The sequence below is a fragment of the Polypterus senegalus genome, chromosome 11, assembly GCF_016835505.1.
Source record: "Polypterus senegalus isolate Bchr_013 chromosome 11, ASM1683550v1, whole genome shotgun sequence".
Classification (NCBI taxonomy): Eukaryota; Metazoa; Chordata; class Cladistia; order Polypteriformes; family Polypteridae; genus Polypterus; species Polypterus senegalus.
The window spans coordinates 27,861,021-27,879,491 of NC_053164.1; the positions used below are offsets into that span (position 1 = coordinate 27,861,021).

General features: G+C 40.4%; 1 protein-coding gene across 2 annotated transcripts in view; it reads left to right on the forward strand.

The window, feature by feature from the left end:
- LOC120538772 (transforming growth factor beta-1 proprotein-like) overlaps positions 1–12,034 on the forward strand; it is an 88,520-nt gene extending 76,486 nt beyond the window's left edge. For both annotated transcript variants that reach the window (XM_039768238.1, XM_039768239.1), the window contains exons 6-7: positions 6,810–6,963; positions 10,292–12,034. In XM_039768238.1, the coding sequence (XP_039624172.1) occupies positions 6,810–6,963; positions 10,292–10,450 (313 nt within the window). In that variant the 3' untranslated portion in view covers positions 10,451–12,034. The remainder of the gene's footprint in view (positions 1–6,809; positions 6,964–10,291) is intronic.
- The last annotated feature ends 6,437 nt before the right edge of the window (positions 12,035–18,471 follow it).

Here is an 18,471-nt window from a genome sequence, read left to right on the forward strand (position 1 = left end):
GTCCCTACAGGGCTGGGCTTCCAAGCCCTGTACCCGAGGCCCCCAACATAACCAGGACGGATGCCCCCTCGTGGTATGGAGGAGGCACAAGCTCCAGCCCCGGCCGGGGACCACAGTGCCCCACCGCTAGCGAAGACACGTGGGTCTGAGCAACACTCCCCGAAAGGGCAGCACGTCCCCAGAGAGGGTCCTACTACATTCCCATGGTCCAACACAGCCCCCTGGGACACCCTTTTTCGGCACCCCCTCCGACGCCAACGTGCCCCTCCGTTCTGTGCCGCCGGGGACCACAGCACCTAGAAATGAGGTTCACTTTGGAAAGGTGACATATGAAGTATGCCATAATAGCCCAGATGGCAGACTGCAGAGCACAAAGGTGCCAGTTCAGTGCCTGCCCATGCTGCTGTATTTGTATAACCATAAAGGTGAAAAATGTGAAGAGCTTTATATGACTGAGTTAAGTTCAACGTTACTGTGCTTCCTTATTGGACACTCCCAGTTGTAAACTGAATGCTTGGCAACACTCAAACAGAGCTGTAGACACACCTAAATTAGCAGTTTGCACCTTTTTTTCGCCTTTTTTACTTAAAACAGGAAAGAATAAATTAGACTTTGTTGAACATTTTCTGTACCTATTGCTTTGATATTTTTCTTTGTCACTGATTAGTGTGTTTAGAAAGTTTATCTGTACTTAATACGAATAAATTCAAACATGGTTAGAAAAATGTTGTAGGTGACACCAGCAATATTGGTTTATGCAAGATTAAATGAAAAAGCAGCATTACAAAAAATATATGGTCAGTTCTGTCCATCCATCCATCATTTATCACATCCACTTGATCTCATTAAGAGCACAAAGGCTAACGCCTAACCTAGGAGCAATGGGTACAAGACAGAATCCAGCTCTTGTTAAGGTGCCACAATCACACACACAAGGTGCCCCTTTGAGATCATCAATTAAGCTTACCAGCACATCATTGGGATGTGGAATTAAAACCCATAAAAACATGGGGAGAAATGTGTACAATCCATGTATATCATCACCAGTCTAGCATTTGGACCCAGTAGTCTAGACCTGTGAGGAGGCAGCACCCCACTTTTACTTCAGCATTTTAAAAATTGGTGTTTTTCACTCTCTTTCTAGTAATAAAAGGTTTTGTTGTTGGTTTACCTTACAATTCTTGCAGTTTTCTTCCGCCATTGTTATATACGAGCTGTGTAAGCCTGTCCTGTAAAAAGCCGGGGTCCTAGAAACTATTGACATCATCAGAAAAAAATTTAAATGTAGAGATGTCAGGTCATTGAAAGGAACTACTCTGGGCATCTCTCTCCTAGAAGGATTCATTTTGCTGACATGCTCGCTCGCGGCAGGAGGAAAAGTTAAAGGGATACCGTTTTGCCGATGTTAGTGTCTAAGTGACTTTGTCTTTCTTCAGAGATTTCATTTTGCCAATGTGCTGGCCTCGCTTGTGTTATTAGCGGCTAAGCGAGTTTTCTGTTTCCTCTGAAGTGCAGCACTTACCCCGACTCCACCTCTCACTTTCAGGCCGGACAGACGCACACACTTCCACGCATAGACATTTATACATAAGATTTGGCTGATGTCCTTACCCAAAACAATTTTCAAGTTTATCAGACAGTACACTTGTTTCCAAGACTTTTTACTGTTGGTCACAAGCTTGTTAAGCGACTCGCTCAGGGTCACAAAGTGAGATAGTCTTGGACTTTAAAGTCTGTTACCTTAGACGCTACTCCCTCTGACCGTTAGCATATATTCACTTCTTACATCATTATTGAGTCCTTTATCCTAGGGCCTTGGGACTCTGTATTGGACTGAATTTATATAAAGGATAGGGAGTTGGGTGTTGCTTATCATATAATGGGGGCAGTGAAGCCATAAAGTTTTTTGAATCAGACAGTGCAGCCTGGCAAACTCATCACTCATTGGACATTTTTATTCCCAGCTCTTATTCAGTGTGTGTCACTGACCAAAACTGAACCAAGACTCACATCTAGAACTATGAAAATAATTATACTACTGATACATATACAGTAAGTAGACTTGGCAGACACTGTGGTCCTTAAGTGGCTGAGGTGGTGGCCTGTAAACCACAGGCCTGTTATTTCAGTTCCCACCACTGACTCTCTATGTGAGTCATTTCACCTGCCATTGTTAGCTTGTCAGCTGTGGAAGCCATTGTATATATATATTCCTATATATCATATCTGTAAATATCTTATGAAAATGTTCACTTTGAAATATGCTATATATAATTACAAGGTTACAGATTGAAATCCCAACCATTAATGACTAATGCAGTCATCTCACCTACCATGACTCTTATCCTGAGATACAGAAACACTGTGGTATTTATCTACGTGCTTATTTAAGTCCATTCATCCATTATCCAACCTGCTATATCCTAACTACAGGGTCACAGCCAAGACAGGGCACAAGGCAGTAAACAAACCCTGGGCAGGGCACCAGCCCACCGCAGGACACACACCCACACACTAGGGACAATTTAGAATTGCCATTGCACCTAACCTGCATGTCTTTGGACTGTGGGAGGAAACCGGAGTAAGGAAAGGAACTCCGGAGGAAGGAAACCCACACAGACACGGGGTGAACATGCAAACTCCATCCAGGGAGGACCCGGGAAGGGAACCTGGGTCTCCTAACTGCCAGGCAGCAGTGCTACCACTGCGCCACCATGCCACCCCTTATTTAAGTCAAGTTTGCAAAGAGCTGGTGTCTATCCCAACAGAATTTAGTGTAAGGAAGGAGTGAAATCTGAAGTGCCACACTGTTACAGGGCACCCTCGTGCACACACATCCACTAACACAGGACCAATTTACAATTCAATTTACTTTACACTTTTAACAGAAAATGGTTAATGGTTTAGTTTTCCTTCTGAATTAATGATGTGACCCAGAGCAAGTCACTTCACTTGCTGTGTCTCAGTTGTGGAAATATATGAAACGTATTATCAAAACATGATTTAAACTAATGTGTTTCACACTACTGTAGTTCTCATTTCTAACACTACAGATTAGACATCACTGCAGAACTGCCTTTTTCAGTCACATATACAGAAATCCAGACAGGAAGGCTCAGTTCCTGTAGTTGACTATAAATTATTTATGTCATATGTGAAAAGGAAAAAGGAAACTGATGAGCTCTGATAGACTACACGTGCCATTCATTCTTTCCATAACTCTTCAATGTGGTCAAGGCTTATCTCTGCATTTTTGTTGCATTGCTAATAATAAAGAAGTAAAGAATTCCAAAATGGGTACTTGCTTGGCACCAATCATTAGCTGATAACAAAAGCTCATATTTGTGTGCAGTCTAAAATACTCTATCAGCTGGTACAGGAAAAACATCAGTTTGAGATGGTGAAACCGCCCTCTAATCTTCAGAAATTGCTGTTCAGGTCTGATGGTACATCAGTGTTGGTTAACATCCGCTTCAGCTTCTATGTAAGAAAAGTGTGTGTGCCCATCCAGTCCTTCTTAATAATCGCATATCCACTTGCATTATAAAGATCCAGCACCTGAAACCTGACAGTATTGTGTCCCAGTCATCTTGATGAGGGAAGGAATCCCACATGAACACAGAGAGATTATGCAAAATCCACCAGGGCACACATGCCAGGGATTAAACCAAGACAGAGGAGTTAGTAGGCAGCAAAAGAACGACTGTGCCACAATGACACTACTGTGCAAAACATAACTAGTTTTACAAGTCATAAGAACTGAAGAATTGGTGCTTAACATCCCTAGACACACCAGACTTACATCTGATATCTGTTTTATATTTTTTTATTGTTTTTATATATACAGTGTGTATATATATATATAATTGACCCGACATTTACACGATAGACATATGCGCGCCGACAAAATAGCGCCGATTAAAACGCGCCGACAAAATCGCAAAAGTTCCATTAAATATGAATTACTAGTTTAAAGCATATATAATAATGTTTATTTTAGAAGTCAATATTATGAGACGTGGCATGCCATCACCACGGCACGCAGATAGTCCTTAAGATCACGCCCTGCATATGTAGGAAGAATTGCAGCAAGGGCGTCCCACTCTCTTGGCCTCTCGCGCGATTTTGTTGCCGCATATTTGTCGAAAACCAGTTAGCGGGTTTTTCGGCACTCATTTGTCTATCGCGCTTTTGTCGGTGAAGCGTATATATATATATATATATATACTGTATATACATAAAAAAAAATATAGAGATAGAGAGAGAGACTGTATGAAAGGTGCTATGCACAATATTAGATAGGCATTAAAGAGATGTTACATGGATAAGGAAGGTAGTGATAGATAGATAGATAGATAGATAGATAATAATAAATATTAAAAGTGCATGGTTACTGTAGACAGACAGATGTGAAAGGTGTGCTATAGATAGGTAGACGATATTAGATGGGTAGATACTGTATTTAGTTCGTAAGTACTTAGTAATCCCATAGTGGAATTTCAACAGGTAAGTTAGAAGGTTTAATGATATCAGTACCCCAGCATCCCTCATCAAATCTTAAAATTGTCAACTTAGTTTAACTGACAACTCTAAACTGGCCCAGTTTAGATGGCTTCAAGACTGGTTCTTGCCTTGTACCTTATGATGCAAAGCTTTCAGAAGTATTATAGTAATTATTAGGGAGGCATAGTCATCACAGCTGTAGCATAATCCTCATAGAACCCTCACTTCTTAACTGCCATTTTTCTCTGGTTACTTTAGGTTCCTCCTACATTAAATTCAATTTATTCTTCAAAAGCTCACTCTTACTTATGGACTTACTGCACTGTAAAGTGTTAAGAAAAACAGTAAAATCAAATTAAAGAAAAAATGCATCAAGAAAAAGCACAAAACACAGACATAACATTGAACATAAAAATGCCATACAGTACATACATACAAACCTGTATAGAATGCATGGCATTTTTAAAAATACTAACAAGTTTAATTTTTGGTCCTGTTGCTTCCCAGTTTTACTCTGAGGTGCATCATGGACAGGCCACTGATTATAATTCCAGCCGATGTGCAAGTTTAATTGATGGGTATCTCTAAATTGGCCCTAAGTATGTGTGTGTGTTTGTGTGGGATGTCCATTATTGTTTCCTGACTTATTCCTGATCCTCCTGGGACAGACAGACAACACCATGTGACCTTAATTCTGGAACTAGCAGGCTTGTTAAATAAATGAATGTATGAATGATATTACAGCAACATGATGACAGTTACTTGTGCTGCTGCTTTTTCCTAGGGGGGTTTCGCCCACAAGACTTTTGTTTACATCCACTTCCTAAAGATGAACACTTTAGTTTTCCATGTAATCAAACATCAAATTTAGGTATTTCAATTCAGGATCACAGGAGACTGCAGCTTATCCCAGTAGCACTGTGTACAAGCCATAATAGGACACTAATGCACATGAATCTAAAGTGCTTAGGATCAAAATTTAAGTAATATTGTTACTATTGCTTTTTTAGCAATTGAAAAATAATAATGAAATAAGTGGTTGACTCCTATAAGTAAATGCATGTGAATGAGGGTGTTCCCTACAATGGACAGGTCTTCCTGTTCAAGAATTCAATGCTGCTAGTAAGGGAAACATGGATTCCTCTCTCTGCAAAATAAAAAAATATGTTATTAGATTAACGTCATATTTTTGTATATTTAAAGGTAATGAAGGAAAAATGATTTCAGGTCTGATTTTTTGGCCCAATGGAGGAAGTGTTCACAGAAGGCAGTTGTAATAATATTGACACCCAGGCTGGCAGTGGTGCTTATACATTGCTAAACTGTAAGCCATCAAGCCAAACAGTAAAAACAGGAGGAAATGTTTAGTCTAAAAACATAAAAGAAATCCTACTTTCATTTCTCTTAGTCATAAAGTTAAACTATCAACTACTGTATCCTTTACTACACTATGTCAGTGTTTTTTCCTTCTACAAATAATCAAATAACCATAACCCTATAATTATGGTGACATGGATCATGAGAAACAACACATCACAGACAGGACAGTTTCATACCTCGTAAATCTAGGGATAGGCCCACAGCTTGACTCTGAATTTGATTGTGCTGGTTTGAGAAAGTTGTTATACACAATAATGATGATTAACACTGCTGCCTCACACCACCCAGCTGACGTGCTGCCTTTTTGGAGTTTGCATGTTCCGCCCATCTATGTGTAGATTCTCCTTTCCCTTCCTCAGACATGCTTGTTACATTAATTGATAACTCTGAACAAAACAGGTACAGATAATAAATGCAGACAGACAGACAGACAGACAGACAGACAGACAGACAGATAGATAGATAGATAGATAGATAGATAGATAGATAGATAGATAGATAGATAGATAGAAGGAAGGAACAAACATAAGTCGTATGTCCCCAGGTGGAAATATACAGTAGATGTAGGTTTGTATTTACTCCAGCCTAACTGGAGTTTTTCTTTTGTTTTTTTATTCTGTCCTCCTGGCCATCTGACCTTGCCTTTTGTATTTTGTTACTTATTCTTTAATATTATTGTTTGTTTTTTTCATGTCTTGTAAAGCACTTTGAGCTACGTCGTTTGTATGAAAATGTGCTATATAAATAAATGTTGGGGTTGTTGTGAACATTGCCTGGTGTTTTTCTGTATTGTTGCAAGTGATTTTATGTTTAATTGTAATTATTTAATATTTATATATGAAGCTATATATCTATGAAATGAAATGAATATCTGGTGTGATCAACATCATGCTAGGTCTCATTTTGTTGTTTTGTTCTTTGTATAGCACTGAGGAGAAGAATTGCTGTGTGCGACCATTGTACATTGATTTCCGCAAAGACCTTGGCTGGAAGTGGATCCACGAGCCCAAAGGCTATTATGCCAATTACTGCATGGGACCATGTGCCTACATCTGGAATGCAGATAACAAGTACACCCAGGTAGGGAGCACATTTAAGGCCATGTGTGAAGGGGTCTGTTATCTATGGACATAAAACCAATGCCCAAAAATGGCTTTTGCATGTGCACTTCTGTTGGTCCAACCTAAAATACAGGCTGTATGATGTAATGGACGGTGAGGGCACCCAAAATCTAATGCCGATTCAGAGACTACAATTCCCATCTGGCAGCAGGAGTGTACCGGGGTTGATGAGAGGACGCCTTCAGTGTGCATAATGTTTTGTAGTGTCAAAAAACACAATTAAATTAAAGACCACAGCTACAGCATTTTCAAATTTGGATAAGAATTTTAACAGGGTTAGAGCTTTTGTCTAAGACCTTTTCTTTTTATCTCATTGTAGGTTGTGTTTTAGCCATGTTGAATTTATCAAAGGCAGGTTTTCCTCATTTATTTATACCCATGCAAAACCGAGAGCTTTGGCTAGTGTGCAATAAAACCTGTAGTACTGTGAATATCCATTCACATCTTGAACCAGGGTTTTAGCAAACCTCTCCTGACAGCGCCTGGCATAATGCAGTGTCCAACCTTGAATGAGAGTCCATCCCAGGTCACTTTGGGTATATGGGAGAGATGCCAGTTTACCTGTCCTGCATGTCTTTGGACCCCAGTGCCAAGCCAAATAGACCAAACTGGAAGTTAAACCTTGGTATTTTATGACACAGCAAGGGTAACCACTGCACCTTCCAAAAATAAAATGAAAGAATCAAGTCAAAGTCAAAGGCCATTTAAATGGATAATGGAGGAACCTGAGCTCTGCTGAGGTTTCAGCTCTTCTTCCCCTGCTCTGAAGGGTAGTTTGTTTCACTTTGAAGATGTGAGTAGTATCCTTGACTGAGCCTTCTCAGGTTCCTCCAACTCATCTAAAATTTCTGACTTCACCATTGGCATTGATTGGGCTTTGCATCCTCTTCGTTTAGGAGGAATCTGTTGTTTAGTACCCTCTTCTAGAAGGAAGTGAACTTTCCTTATGTTTGAATCGATTTGGTTGTCCTGAGAGTAACATTACCCTGCCTAATTGATGGTCTTGGAATTTCCCAGACACACTTGTGTAGAGCCATTTCATTCCCAAGTTACCCACAAAATTTACCTCTGAATTCCCCGCCCCCCTCTCCAGTCTCCTAGGGAGTTTCCAGTAGAAGCTTTATTTGCAAGAGGGAGTCATTATTTTCTTGGGACTTTCCACCAGCTATGAGGGATAAAACTAATTCCGTGGCGATGGTGTCACTTGCCTGATTGTTACTCTCATTATATGGGGGCCTTCCTTAGTCTTAATATGTCAGTCTTTATTATATATAACACCTTTAACTGTATATAAAACTTCATAAGGTCCATAAAGTGCATCATCAAATAAATAAACTGAGCAACAACAAAACATCTGTCCACCCATTTCCTAAATCACTTAATCATTTTATGGTGCTGTGGAGTCTATGGCTATCCTGGCCTGAGCAATAAGGTGGGAACAAGGACACATTCACACATGGTGCCAGTTAACCTCTCACACATGCCCAGAAGAAAACTCAACCAGACATGGGGTAAAAATGCACTGAATGTGAAAAGGCTGAGGTTTGAACATCTCATGATATACAATAACATTTTCAAACCCAATTAATTCCATACTGGATCACATGAGGGTGGTACCTATCCTGGGAGGCACTGGGCACAGGCAGGAAGCATATCCTTAGCAGGAACCTAATCATACACAGAGCCAATGTAGAAGTGACAGTGACTCTAACCTGTATGGAAAGAACACCTATATGGGCACAGGGACAACATTTTAACTTTTCCTGGGAACAGGACTTAAAACTGGGACATTGAATCTGTAAAGCAGTTTAGGTAAAACAAAAACTGGAGAGAACAGAATGGGTACTTCACATTTAATAGTCAGAAAGGTTAATCTTAGTGCCAGTCTACAATGGCAGCAGAAGTGGGCAAATTCCCCTGTCCTTAACCCTTCTTTTTTTAATCGTAATTGTGTTTTTTATGTTTCATATAAAATAATATACACAGAAGAATAATTATGATCAGTCTGTAAGTGGTATAAAAATGAAAACGCTATTTATTTCTATAAAATGATCTCATCATAGAAAAATATTCTCTCGCTCTGTACTAAAAAAATAAGATTTTCACTCCGTTCAGTTGTTACTTCTACCCACTTGTTATGTGTATTTACTTCTTATTATTTTATGATAATATGATAGGTTGGGCGTGCAGTGGGTATCAAAAAATAGGGGGTAAATACAACACAGAACATAACACAAGTAATCCTCAATACAATATAATATTGCAATAGAAATATTACAAGTACAGAGCAGAATTGAACACTAGATGACATCACATAATAGGATTCAGATTTGTTCAGAGTCCTGGAGACTTCAGCCATCAAGCTGCCTCCCCCTATTGGCCATTCCAAGCTGAGTCAGCTTTGGGCCGGCCAATCCGATGAAAGGACCCCTCTACCCGATGATTCCTGCGATCCTCCATCAGAGATGACTTTACCTTTGGCAAGCAGAACAACCTGGCAGGTGGGCAGTGGCACCAAGTGCCACATTTGAGTTCTCTCGAGTTCATAAATGTATTATTAATTATCATGATTCACTTCACATTAAAGAGCAAAAGGGTTGGAGGCCTCTGAAAGACCCACAAAGTCAGGCTGGAGCCTTCACTGGCTTTCCCGATGATAGGCTTCACCCAAGACCTTCTAAGACCAAAATCTACTGGCAGGCCTGTCCAGGCCTCAGAAATGGAAAACAGCCCTTTAAAGTTTAAATTACTTTAAATGTTCCAAAATATGTCAAAATGCCCCTTAAGGGAAATAAAACCCATTGGCTTGAGGAACAAGTTCACAAAGAATCATTATAAGAAAGGAATTTATTAGAAAGATCAAAAGATGTCCAAAAATAGCGAAAATAAGGCAGAAATGGAACTTGGCAGCTTTCAAGCTGCTCATAACATAACACAATATCACATACTATTAACAAGTTAAAAGATATATATTATAAACACAACATGATTATTGTTCAACGCTGATGAAATATGGGATCATTTTAGTTTTTATTGTTATTGCTTTTTATGTGAGGTGTGCTGGGTTTGAAAAAGTACAAGAAGGAGCGGCCATAAAGACAACAGCATGATTCTCAATGAGCACTCATGGCCACCTTTATTTGTGCACCTGTCTGGTTTGCAGGGGCTTATCTTGCCAACCATTAAAGAGTGCCACCACTATTTATCACCACCATTTAAAAACAACCCTCTGTGGTTTTGTTTTTCTTTTTTTTAACTCATTATTTCTTTTTTGGGCTTTCTTTCAGATACTTGCTCTCTACAATCATCACAACCCTGGAGCGTCTGCTCAGCCATGCTGCGTCCCCCAGGTCCTAGAGCCTCTCCCAATACTTTACTATGTGGGTCGAAACCATAAAGTGGAGCAGCTCTCCAACATGGTGGTGAAGTCCTGCAAGTGTAGCTGAAGCCTTGGTGGCTGCCTGGAGACTTTAGAACTCACCCTCTTCCTTTCCCCATCCCAGACCTTTATTGATCCAGCCCATTATCCTGGACTCGCTGAGTGAGCAGTAACAAGACAAAACGAGGCTTACTGACCCTATTTATAGAAGGAAGTGATCTAGGTATCAGCCTAGACTCCACTGCTTGCTCTAGCAGCCCGCTGGAGACAAAATGACCGGGTTGCAAACTAAATGTTTTATAACAAAATTGTTTTCTATTGAGAATCAGAATGGTGGCACAAGGAGATGGAAATGAGTATTCAACAGGCACTTCCTTTAAACCCGAGGAGTTAAGTGCATGATGGCTCAGCTTGGAGTGTGGAAACAACAGCCAATAAAAATGAACCAAACTGATGAGACCTTTTTAGTCCTGAGCTACTAAGGATGTATCCTGCTGCACGTGTGGGCAGGGACCACCTTGCAGAGGCTTTGCTTACCCTGAAATGGCTCACTGCAGCTTCACGCTTTTAGGCCTTCTGTAAATTGCTGTGCAGAGGGTTCACATCTTTGTTGCATTGAGGACTGCATTGCTGCAGCCTAACCTACAAAAAAAAAACAAAAACAACTCCATTACTGATGTCTCATGCCATTGTTACATCTATGGACTGCATTGATGGAATTTTGCACCTGCCTCTTATCTCCAAAATTCCAGGGTCTGTTCACATCTAGAAATATTGTCACTGAGAGCTAATGTCACTGTTACATCTGCAGCATTACAGCCTAGGTTACCAAATACAAATCTGCATTGCACTGGACTTAAAGCTGCCTTTCATCTCATTACTTCATCACAAAGGCCTGGCACCGTGTATCACTGAGGGCCCACATCCACCGGCAAATTGTTTTAGTGAGGCCTAATGTCAGATTTACGTTTGTTGACTACGCCATTACGGCATGAAGCGCCGAAAGGAGAAATTACATGAATACCAAGCTTGCTGAATTGAATGGTTCTGTTCCTGTCAACATTGTTTTAGCACTTTGGTATTACTGCAGTCCCGCATGGCATTGGCCTAATCCATGCCTTTCGTTATTGAGTCAATCTGTATTGACAATCTGTATCATTTACATTTATTTGTTCAGCTGACACATTTATCCAAAGTGACTTACATAAGAGTTCAACATAATTGAATAAATCTCAAACTGGGTGGTAATTTGCAACACATGTGACAGGAGAAGGGTACAAAAGAGATCACCAAAAGTAAAGAATTCAGAACAAATTACAAGCAAGTTACACTTCCTAGGCTATAAAAACATAACACAGCCATCATCAGTTAGACAGAAATTCACCAAGCAAGTCTTTAAATGCTTTTTAAAGACAATGAGCTAATTAGAACTTCGAATGGAGGTCAGCTGCTCATTCCATCATCTACAAGCTACATGTGAAGAGTCTGGATTGAGATTTGATATAAGGCAGAGGTGGCATCACCAGACGCCAGACATCAGCAGACATGAGTGGGCTAGAAGGAGCATAGGACGTCACAAATGTCTCTCTCTATATATATGCAAGAATTAAGAGTTTGAACTTAATAGATGCTGCTGTAGAAAGCCAATGTAGTGATCCAAAAAAAGGAGTGACATGTGTCGGCCTTAGCTAGTTGGACATTTCGAATCATTTGTAGTGGCTTTGAGACAAAAAGCCTAAAGCCTGTACTACAGTTCTGGGTTGTGTCCCTGAGGTCCAGGTTCTGTTTGTTTGTGTGAAAGACACCTAATGTTGACATTATATTCCTCATGTAACCAAGATTAGATTCACTCTTGGCTCACACCATGGCTCATCCTCCACCTGGGAATGCACTGTGACCTCTTGTAATTATAGACCAATAAAGGGGATACATATGCTGCCAAGGGTTGGGGTTCAATGTCAGGCTGAGAAGAAGTGATCCCATCTTGTTTGCAAAAGCTGAAGGCATTGCAAGCTGTAAACCAAATCTTCATCACAATATTCCAGAGTGCATTGCTGAGGCCTAATATTTACGTGCTGGATGACTGCTGCCTAAAGCCAGTGGCACATTACATGATTTGTTGTTGGAGGGAATATCAAACTTGTCAAATGCAAGTGCTGATCTCAGGAATCCCTGAGGATTACACGATGAGTACTTTCAGAGAGTGTCAAATTAGACGACTCTGTGAAGACTTTCCAGCACAGTTTCACAATTTTAAAATATTGTGATATTATGCCTTTTTCCTGACAGCTAATAACGTGTCGCCTGTACTGGTGCTTTACAGGTATGGGGAGTTTAATGGATACCTCTGCCCGTGTTTTTGCCATTCTGTTGTCTCTCTCCTGTTTTCAAGATCCAAAACACCTGTGTTTCTTATTCCTTGCAGCTGAATGCTATGCATTGTACTTTCAGCTGAGCACTCATTCGTTCTCAGTTCTTGTGCACAAAGTCAATCCTGCAGACATAATGCACTGTCGCTGGGTACGTGACTGGGGAATGCCACAACTGCCCCCAACTTGCCAAGGTTATGTAAATTAAGTTTGTGACTGAGAACTCCTAGAAAACATATGCAATGGCATGGGGCCTTAGCTTTAAAATTATAGATGAATAGATATAGATATAACTTGAGGAAATTTGGCTTTTTACAAAAGTTCAATAAATAAGTACATAAATAAATCCATCCATCTTTTCTACCTTCCTAACCTCCAAACCCACTTATCCATGGCAGAGTTACTGGGCAGCTTGAGCCTATCATGGCAATCATAGGACACAAGGGTGGGACACACACACACACACACACGGGCCATTTTAATAATACATGAATATTAAAACAAACCAATAAACACGACAATACTAAAAAGAAATATAAAACACTTGGCTGAAGATTAAACAAGCTCGTACTTTTGAGGCCAAGCAATTAGGCTTCAGTTTCTGTGCTGAGATTTAACGCCTGTGTTTTTCTTCATAAACCCAATCTAAAGCTGCGTTCACATGGTATGGCTGTTTTTTTTTTTTTTTTTTCCATTTTATTAATTTTATTACAATACATACATAGCAATCAAGTTTTTACAAAAAAAAGAATTATGTTAAGAACAGATCGATCCGCACCCCTGAGAGAGAGAGCAAGCCAAACGGTGTAAAATTTAAGGCTTGTAAACATACCTAAATTAATAAATTCTCTGTGCTTTATGAACTTATTTTTAAAATATTACTGATTAGATTCTGCCATGTTTTGAAAAAAGTCTGTACGGATCCTCTAACTGATTATTTGATTTTTTCCAATTTCAAATAATATAACACATCGGTTTCCCACTGACTTAAAAGAGGAGAGTTTGGGTTCTTCCAGTTTATCAGAATGAGTCTGCGTGCCAAGAGTGTAGTGAATGCAATCACAGTTTGTTTGTCCTTCTCCACTTTAAGCCCCTCTGGAAGAACACCAAACACAGCTGTTAATGGGTTAGGAGGGATGCTGAGATTTAACGCCTGTGTTTTTCTTCATAAACCCAATCTAAAGCTGCGTTCACATGGTATGGCTGTTTTTGTTGTTACTGTTTATCAAGTCACAAACTTTTTTGTTCATATGCATTTGTAGTCAAAATTTTGTGCTACGTTACCAAAATGAAATTAAAGATTAGTGGAAATTATCCATCCACCCATCATCCAATCCACTATATGCTAAATACAGGGGTCTGCTGGAGCCAATCCCAGCCAACACAGGGCAGGGCACCAGCCCACCACAGGGCACACACTATTGGGACAATGTAGGATCACCAAAGCACCTAACCTGCATGTCTTTGGACTGTGGGAGGAAACCCACGCAGACACGGGGAGAACATGCAAACTCCACGCAGGGAGGACCCGGGAATCGAACTCGGGTCTCCTTACTGCAAGGCAGCAGCGCTACCACTGTGCCACCGTGCCGCCCTTAGTTGAAATTATTTCTTGAAAATAAAAACTAAAGAAAACACATTTCGCAGAAACTGCATATAATTGTGAGCTGAACTGATTTTTTTTAAATTTAACATATAATACTAGCTGTGTAAGCCTCTGCTGTAAAAAGCCGGGGTCCCAGAAACTATTGATATTGTCAGAAAAAAAAAACTGAAATGTAGACATGTCAGGTGATTGAAAAGAACTACTCTGGGCGTCTCTCTCCTAGGAGGATTTGTGTTGCCGATGTGCTCACATCGCTTGTGCATTAGCAGCGGGAGGAAAAGTAAAAGGGATACAGACATTTGCGGCTAAGCGGCTTTGTCTTTCTTCTGAGGTTTTGTTTTGCTGACGTGCTGGCCTCGCTTGTGTTATTAGCAGCTAAGTGAGTTTTCTGTTTCCTTACCTCGACTTCACCTCTCATTTCCAGGCCAGACAGACACACACTTCCACGTGTAGATGTTTATATATAAGAAGTCAGATGGTCCGAATGTCTCTCCATTTCACTTTGTAGTTCAATTCATCAGACATACGAAAAGATTCAGCACTGAATGGGCAGCCAATCTGTAGCAGAGCAGACTCCTATGTGAACTGGCAACTCTCAATGCTTTGTAGGAGAAAAAACAAAAAAACACAGCAGGCACAATTTTGGTTCATCCAAGTGAAGTGAAACTAATCAAACCTGGTATTAAAAGACCCTAAAGGACCCTGTAGCTAGTCTGAAGGAAAGAAGCAAAAGGTGAAATCATTATTGTAGACTGGAGTGCTTGCCTGTATCAGTTAGTTCCTAAAGACCGCTAATGATGACACATGAAACAAGCAAGCTCCCAAATTCAAAAAAAAAAAAATTCTGAAAAGTGTACCAGAAAAAAAACAAACCACGGAAAACAAAGAGGTAAAAAAAAAATTGAAATTGACGGATTCTGTGCCGCTAAACAGAACAGATAGCATGACAACGCCTTTATGTTTCAGTGTCCTTTCAATAGGAGAAATAGCCACAGTGATGTGAGATATGAATGTTCTTGCCTACGGCTCTTGCAACATACCTGAATGTGCAGCTGTCGTGATGGGGCAGGCATCTCGAAACACAGAAGACAACAAGAAGATTGTTAGTCACAAAGCAGCAAGGTAATATTAGCAAAGGACTTTAAAAACGAATAGAAACTTCAGCAACAATGGAGCTTGGAAGAACCCTTTTCTTATGAAAGAGGTCTGATTCCCCTCGTCACCAGACTGTCACCACCTCCCCTCAATCCAGACTGCAAATCTTTGTTACAACTGATGACTCTTTTGGTGAGGCCTCAGATATTTATTATCTACATTTTTCACGGCACTGATTTATATGCCTTCTAATATGTTTGTATAGTTTCTGGGGTGGCGAGAATGTAAATTGTCATAATTTTAGTCATTTTTGTGTTTCAGTTCAATAAAATACACCCTTTTTAATAACTGACTTTGTTTATTTCTTGTTCTACTCTAACTAATTTTAAATTGTATTATGAAGATTGTTTCATGTTTACAAATAAGTGAAAATTTAAACACATGAAGTACTTAAAACGCATTCACTTTCATTCCTTTCTACTGATGGTCAAGGAATGCCACCCAGTTGCCACTTTGAAACAACCATTGTGGTCTATGGCCGGCTTGTCATCCCGGCCAATACTTCCAGGCCGCCAGATGGAGCTCTCCCTGCAGCATGGAGGTGCCCCTGATACCAGCAGGGAATCATGGATTATCGAGTTTTCCCCAACAAACCTGCTGGATACCCCAGGGGCCAGCAGGGGATGCTGCAGTGAGGCCCAGAGAGTCACATGTGCCCTCTAACCCGGAAGTGCGTCATAGGCAAAGCGACAGCGGAAGTGATGTGATTCCGGGGTGAAGAAGGACTTTTTATCTGACCCGGAAGTGATAAGATATCACATGGACTGGGGATTGGGAACACTTCCAGGTCAGGGAATATAAAAGGACTCTGGGAACTCCAGACGACGAGCTGAGCTAGGTGGAAGGGTGGCAACGCGTCTGGGAGTGGAGGAATTGTTTATTGTGATTATTGTGATTTATTTCATGAGTATTGTGGAGAGGAGGGTGTTTTGTGCACTGTGCAGAATAAATGTAGTGTACGTTTGAACTTTTATCTGGTGTCTGGCGTATTGGACAAGGGTTCAAGGGAGCGATAGCACCCCCAATCTGTCACACCATATAGGGACTCTGCTAATCAACCTTATTAGGCCTGTCGTCACAAAGCTGAAGATCTTCATTGGCTGAGAGAGCAGCCTCACACATGATGCACCGAGACACCGCTACCTGCATGTTGCCTATAGTGTGGTTAGCATGGCATTGAAGCACAGGGTCAGGGAAAAACATAAGGCGCCAGTGTCACCATCCCCTGGTATCACCATCCCCTGGCACATGTAATGACATGATTGTTGTTACAGTGAATAGTACAGGCCATATGATAAACTGCGGGATCAGCCAATTAACTTACCATCAAGTCAGCCGTCACATAGTGCAGAAATGTGAGCAAGTTGTGTACCAAAGCTACTTTGCCTCAAAGTACTGTAAATGAATCAATGGTTGACCGAGGCCATAGAACCACGATGTTCATCAGTCTCCTCGTAGCATTGCAGATGACTCGTGTGTTAATGAAATGTCACTGCTCACGGTTAGCAAAAGCAGCTTCATCCTCATTAAGAGCCTTTGGAAAACCAAATGGCACTTGGGAGCCTAAATCAGCTCATTAGCCAGTCATCATCATGGGCAAACAAAAAATCCTGCCAGTCCCAAAAAGAGGGGTCTCCAACCTTTTTTCCCCTGAGAGCTCCTTTTACAAAATGAAATTGGCCGAGAGCTGCTCATGTTTTCTAACGTTTATTCTCATAGCTTATTTCAACCCAAATAAACTGAATACGCTTGTTTTGTCTGAACATTTACAAAATGTTGGTGTCCACAACTCACATTTTGCATTAAAACATCACAAAAAATATTTAGTTCACCTGCAAGTGAATTTATTTTATCTGTATGCATTTTCTAGTGTATCTCACACTATTGAATTAAAACATGAATGCTGTCAGAACAAAACAATGCAATTCCAAATCCACAGATATGACTTCTTCATTTGTCATTTTGTCACATGTCACAGTGTCACTTTATTCACATGTCCAGTCGCATGTGTGATGTGTTTTTTAGTTAGTCAGATGATTCAACAAGAGAGTGGAGTGGAGCCACTGATGTTCACTCTTATGGAGTCATTTAAATGTCCGTCTGTCAGTCTTGTTCTGAACTTTGATTTCATGACATTCATGTCAGACACACAGAGGTATGGAGACCCAAACAGAGCAGACATTTTCAGAGGTGCTTGGTGAAGATGATTTTAGTTCTCACTCTACTAAGCTCCAGAAATGCTGTTGAGACTTTAACTGCACATTATTTTGGAGGTTTACTAATATATCTCTCTATTATAAAAAACAAAAATTCAGGAGAGAAACAGTAGGACGACGAACGTGATCTTCACATTAAGATCACAGAAGACACTTAAAAGACATGTGAGACGAAAGAGGTTGGCCATGGAGCGTCTCGCGGGGACCTTAAACATCAGACTTTGTGCCAAGAGATTGACAAAGGATCGTCTCGCGAGGACGTTGAACATGAGATTTTTGCAAGACACAACCTACTTACAAATAAATAAGAGCAACGGCAGCCAGCAACACACTCAGTTGTGTTTTGGCTTTGAGCGCACACACATCCAGGCCTCTCAGCGTATATACAGTAAAGCATATAAGAACAATACGTTATACAGTGGTGTGAAAAACTATTTGCCCCCTTCCTAATTTCTTATTCTTTTGCATGTTTGTCACACAAAATGTTTCTGATCATCAAACACATTTAACCATTAGTCAAATATAACACAAGTAAACACAAAATGCAGTTTTTAAATGATGGTTTTTATTATTTAGGAGAAAAAATCCAAACCTACATGGCCCTGTGTGAAAAAGTAATTGCCCCCTTGTTAAAAAATCACCTAACTGTGGTGTATCACACCTGAGTTCAATTTCCGTAGCCACCCCCAGGCCTGATTACTGGCACACCTGTTTCAATCAAGAAATCACTTAAATAGGAGCT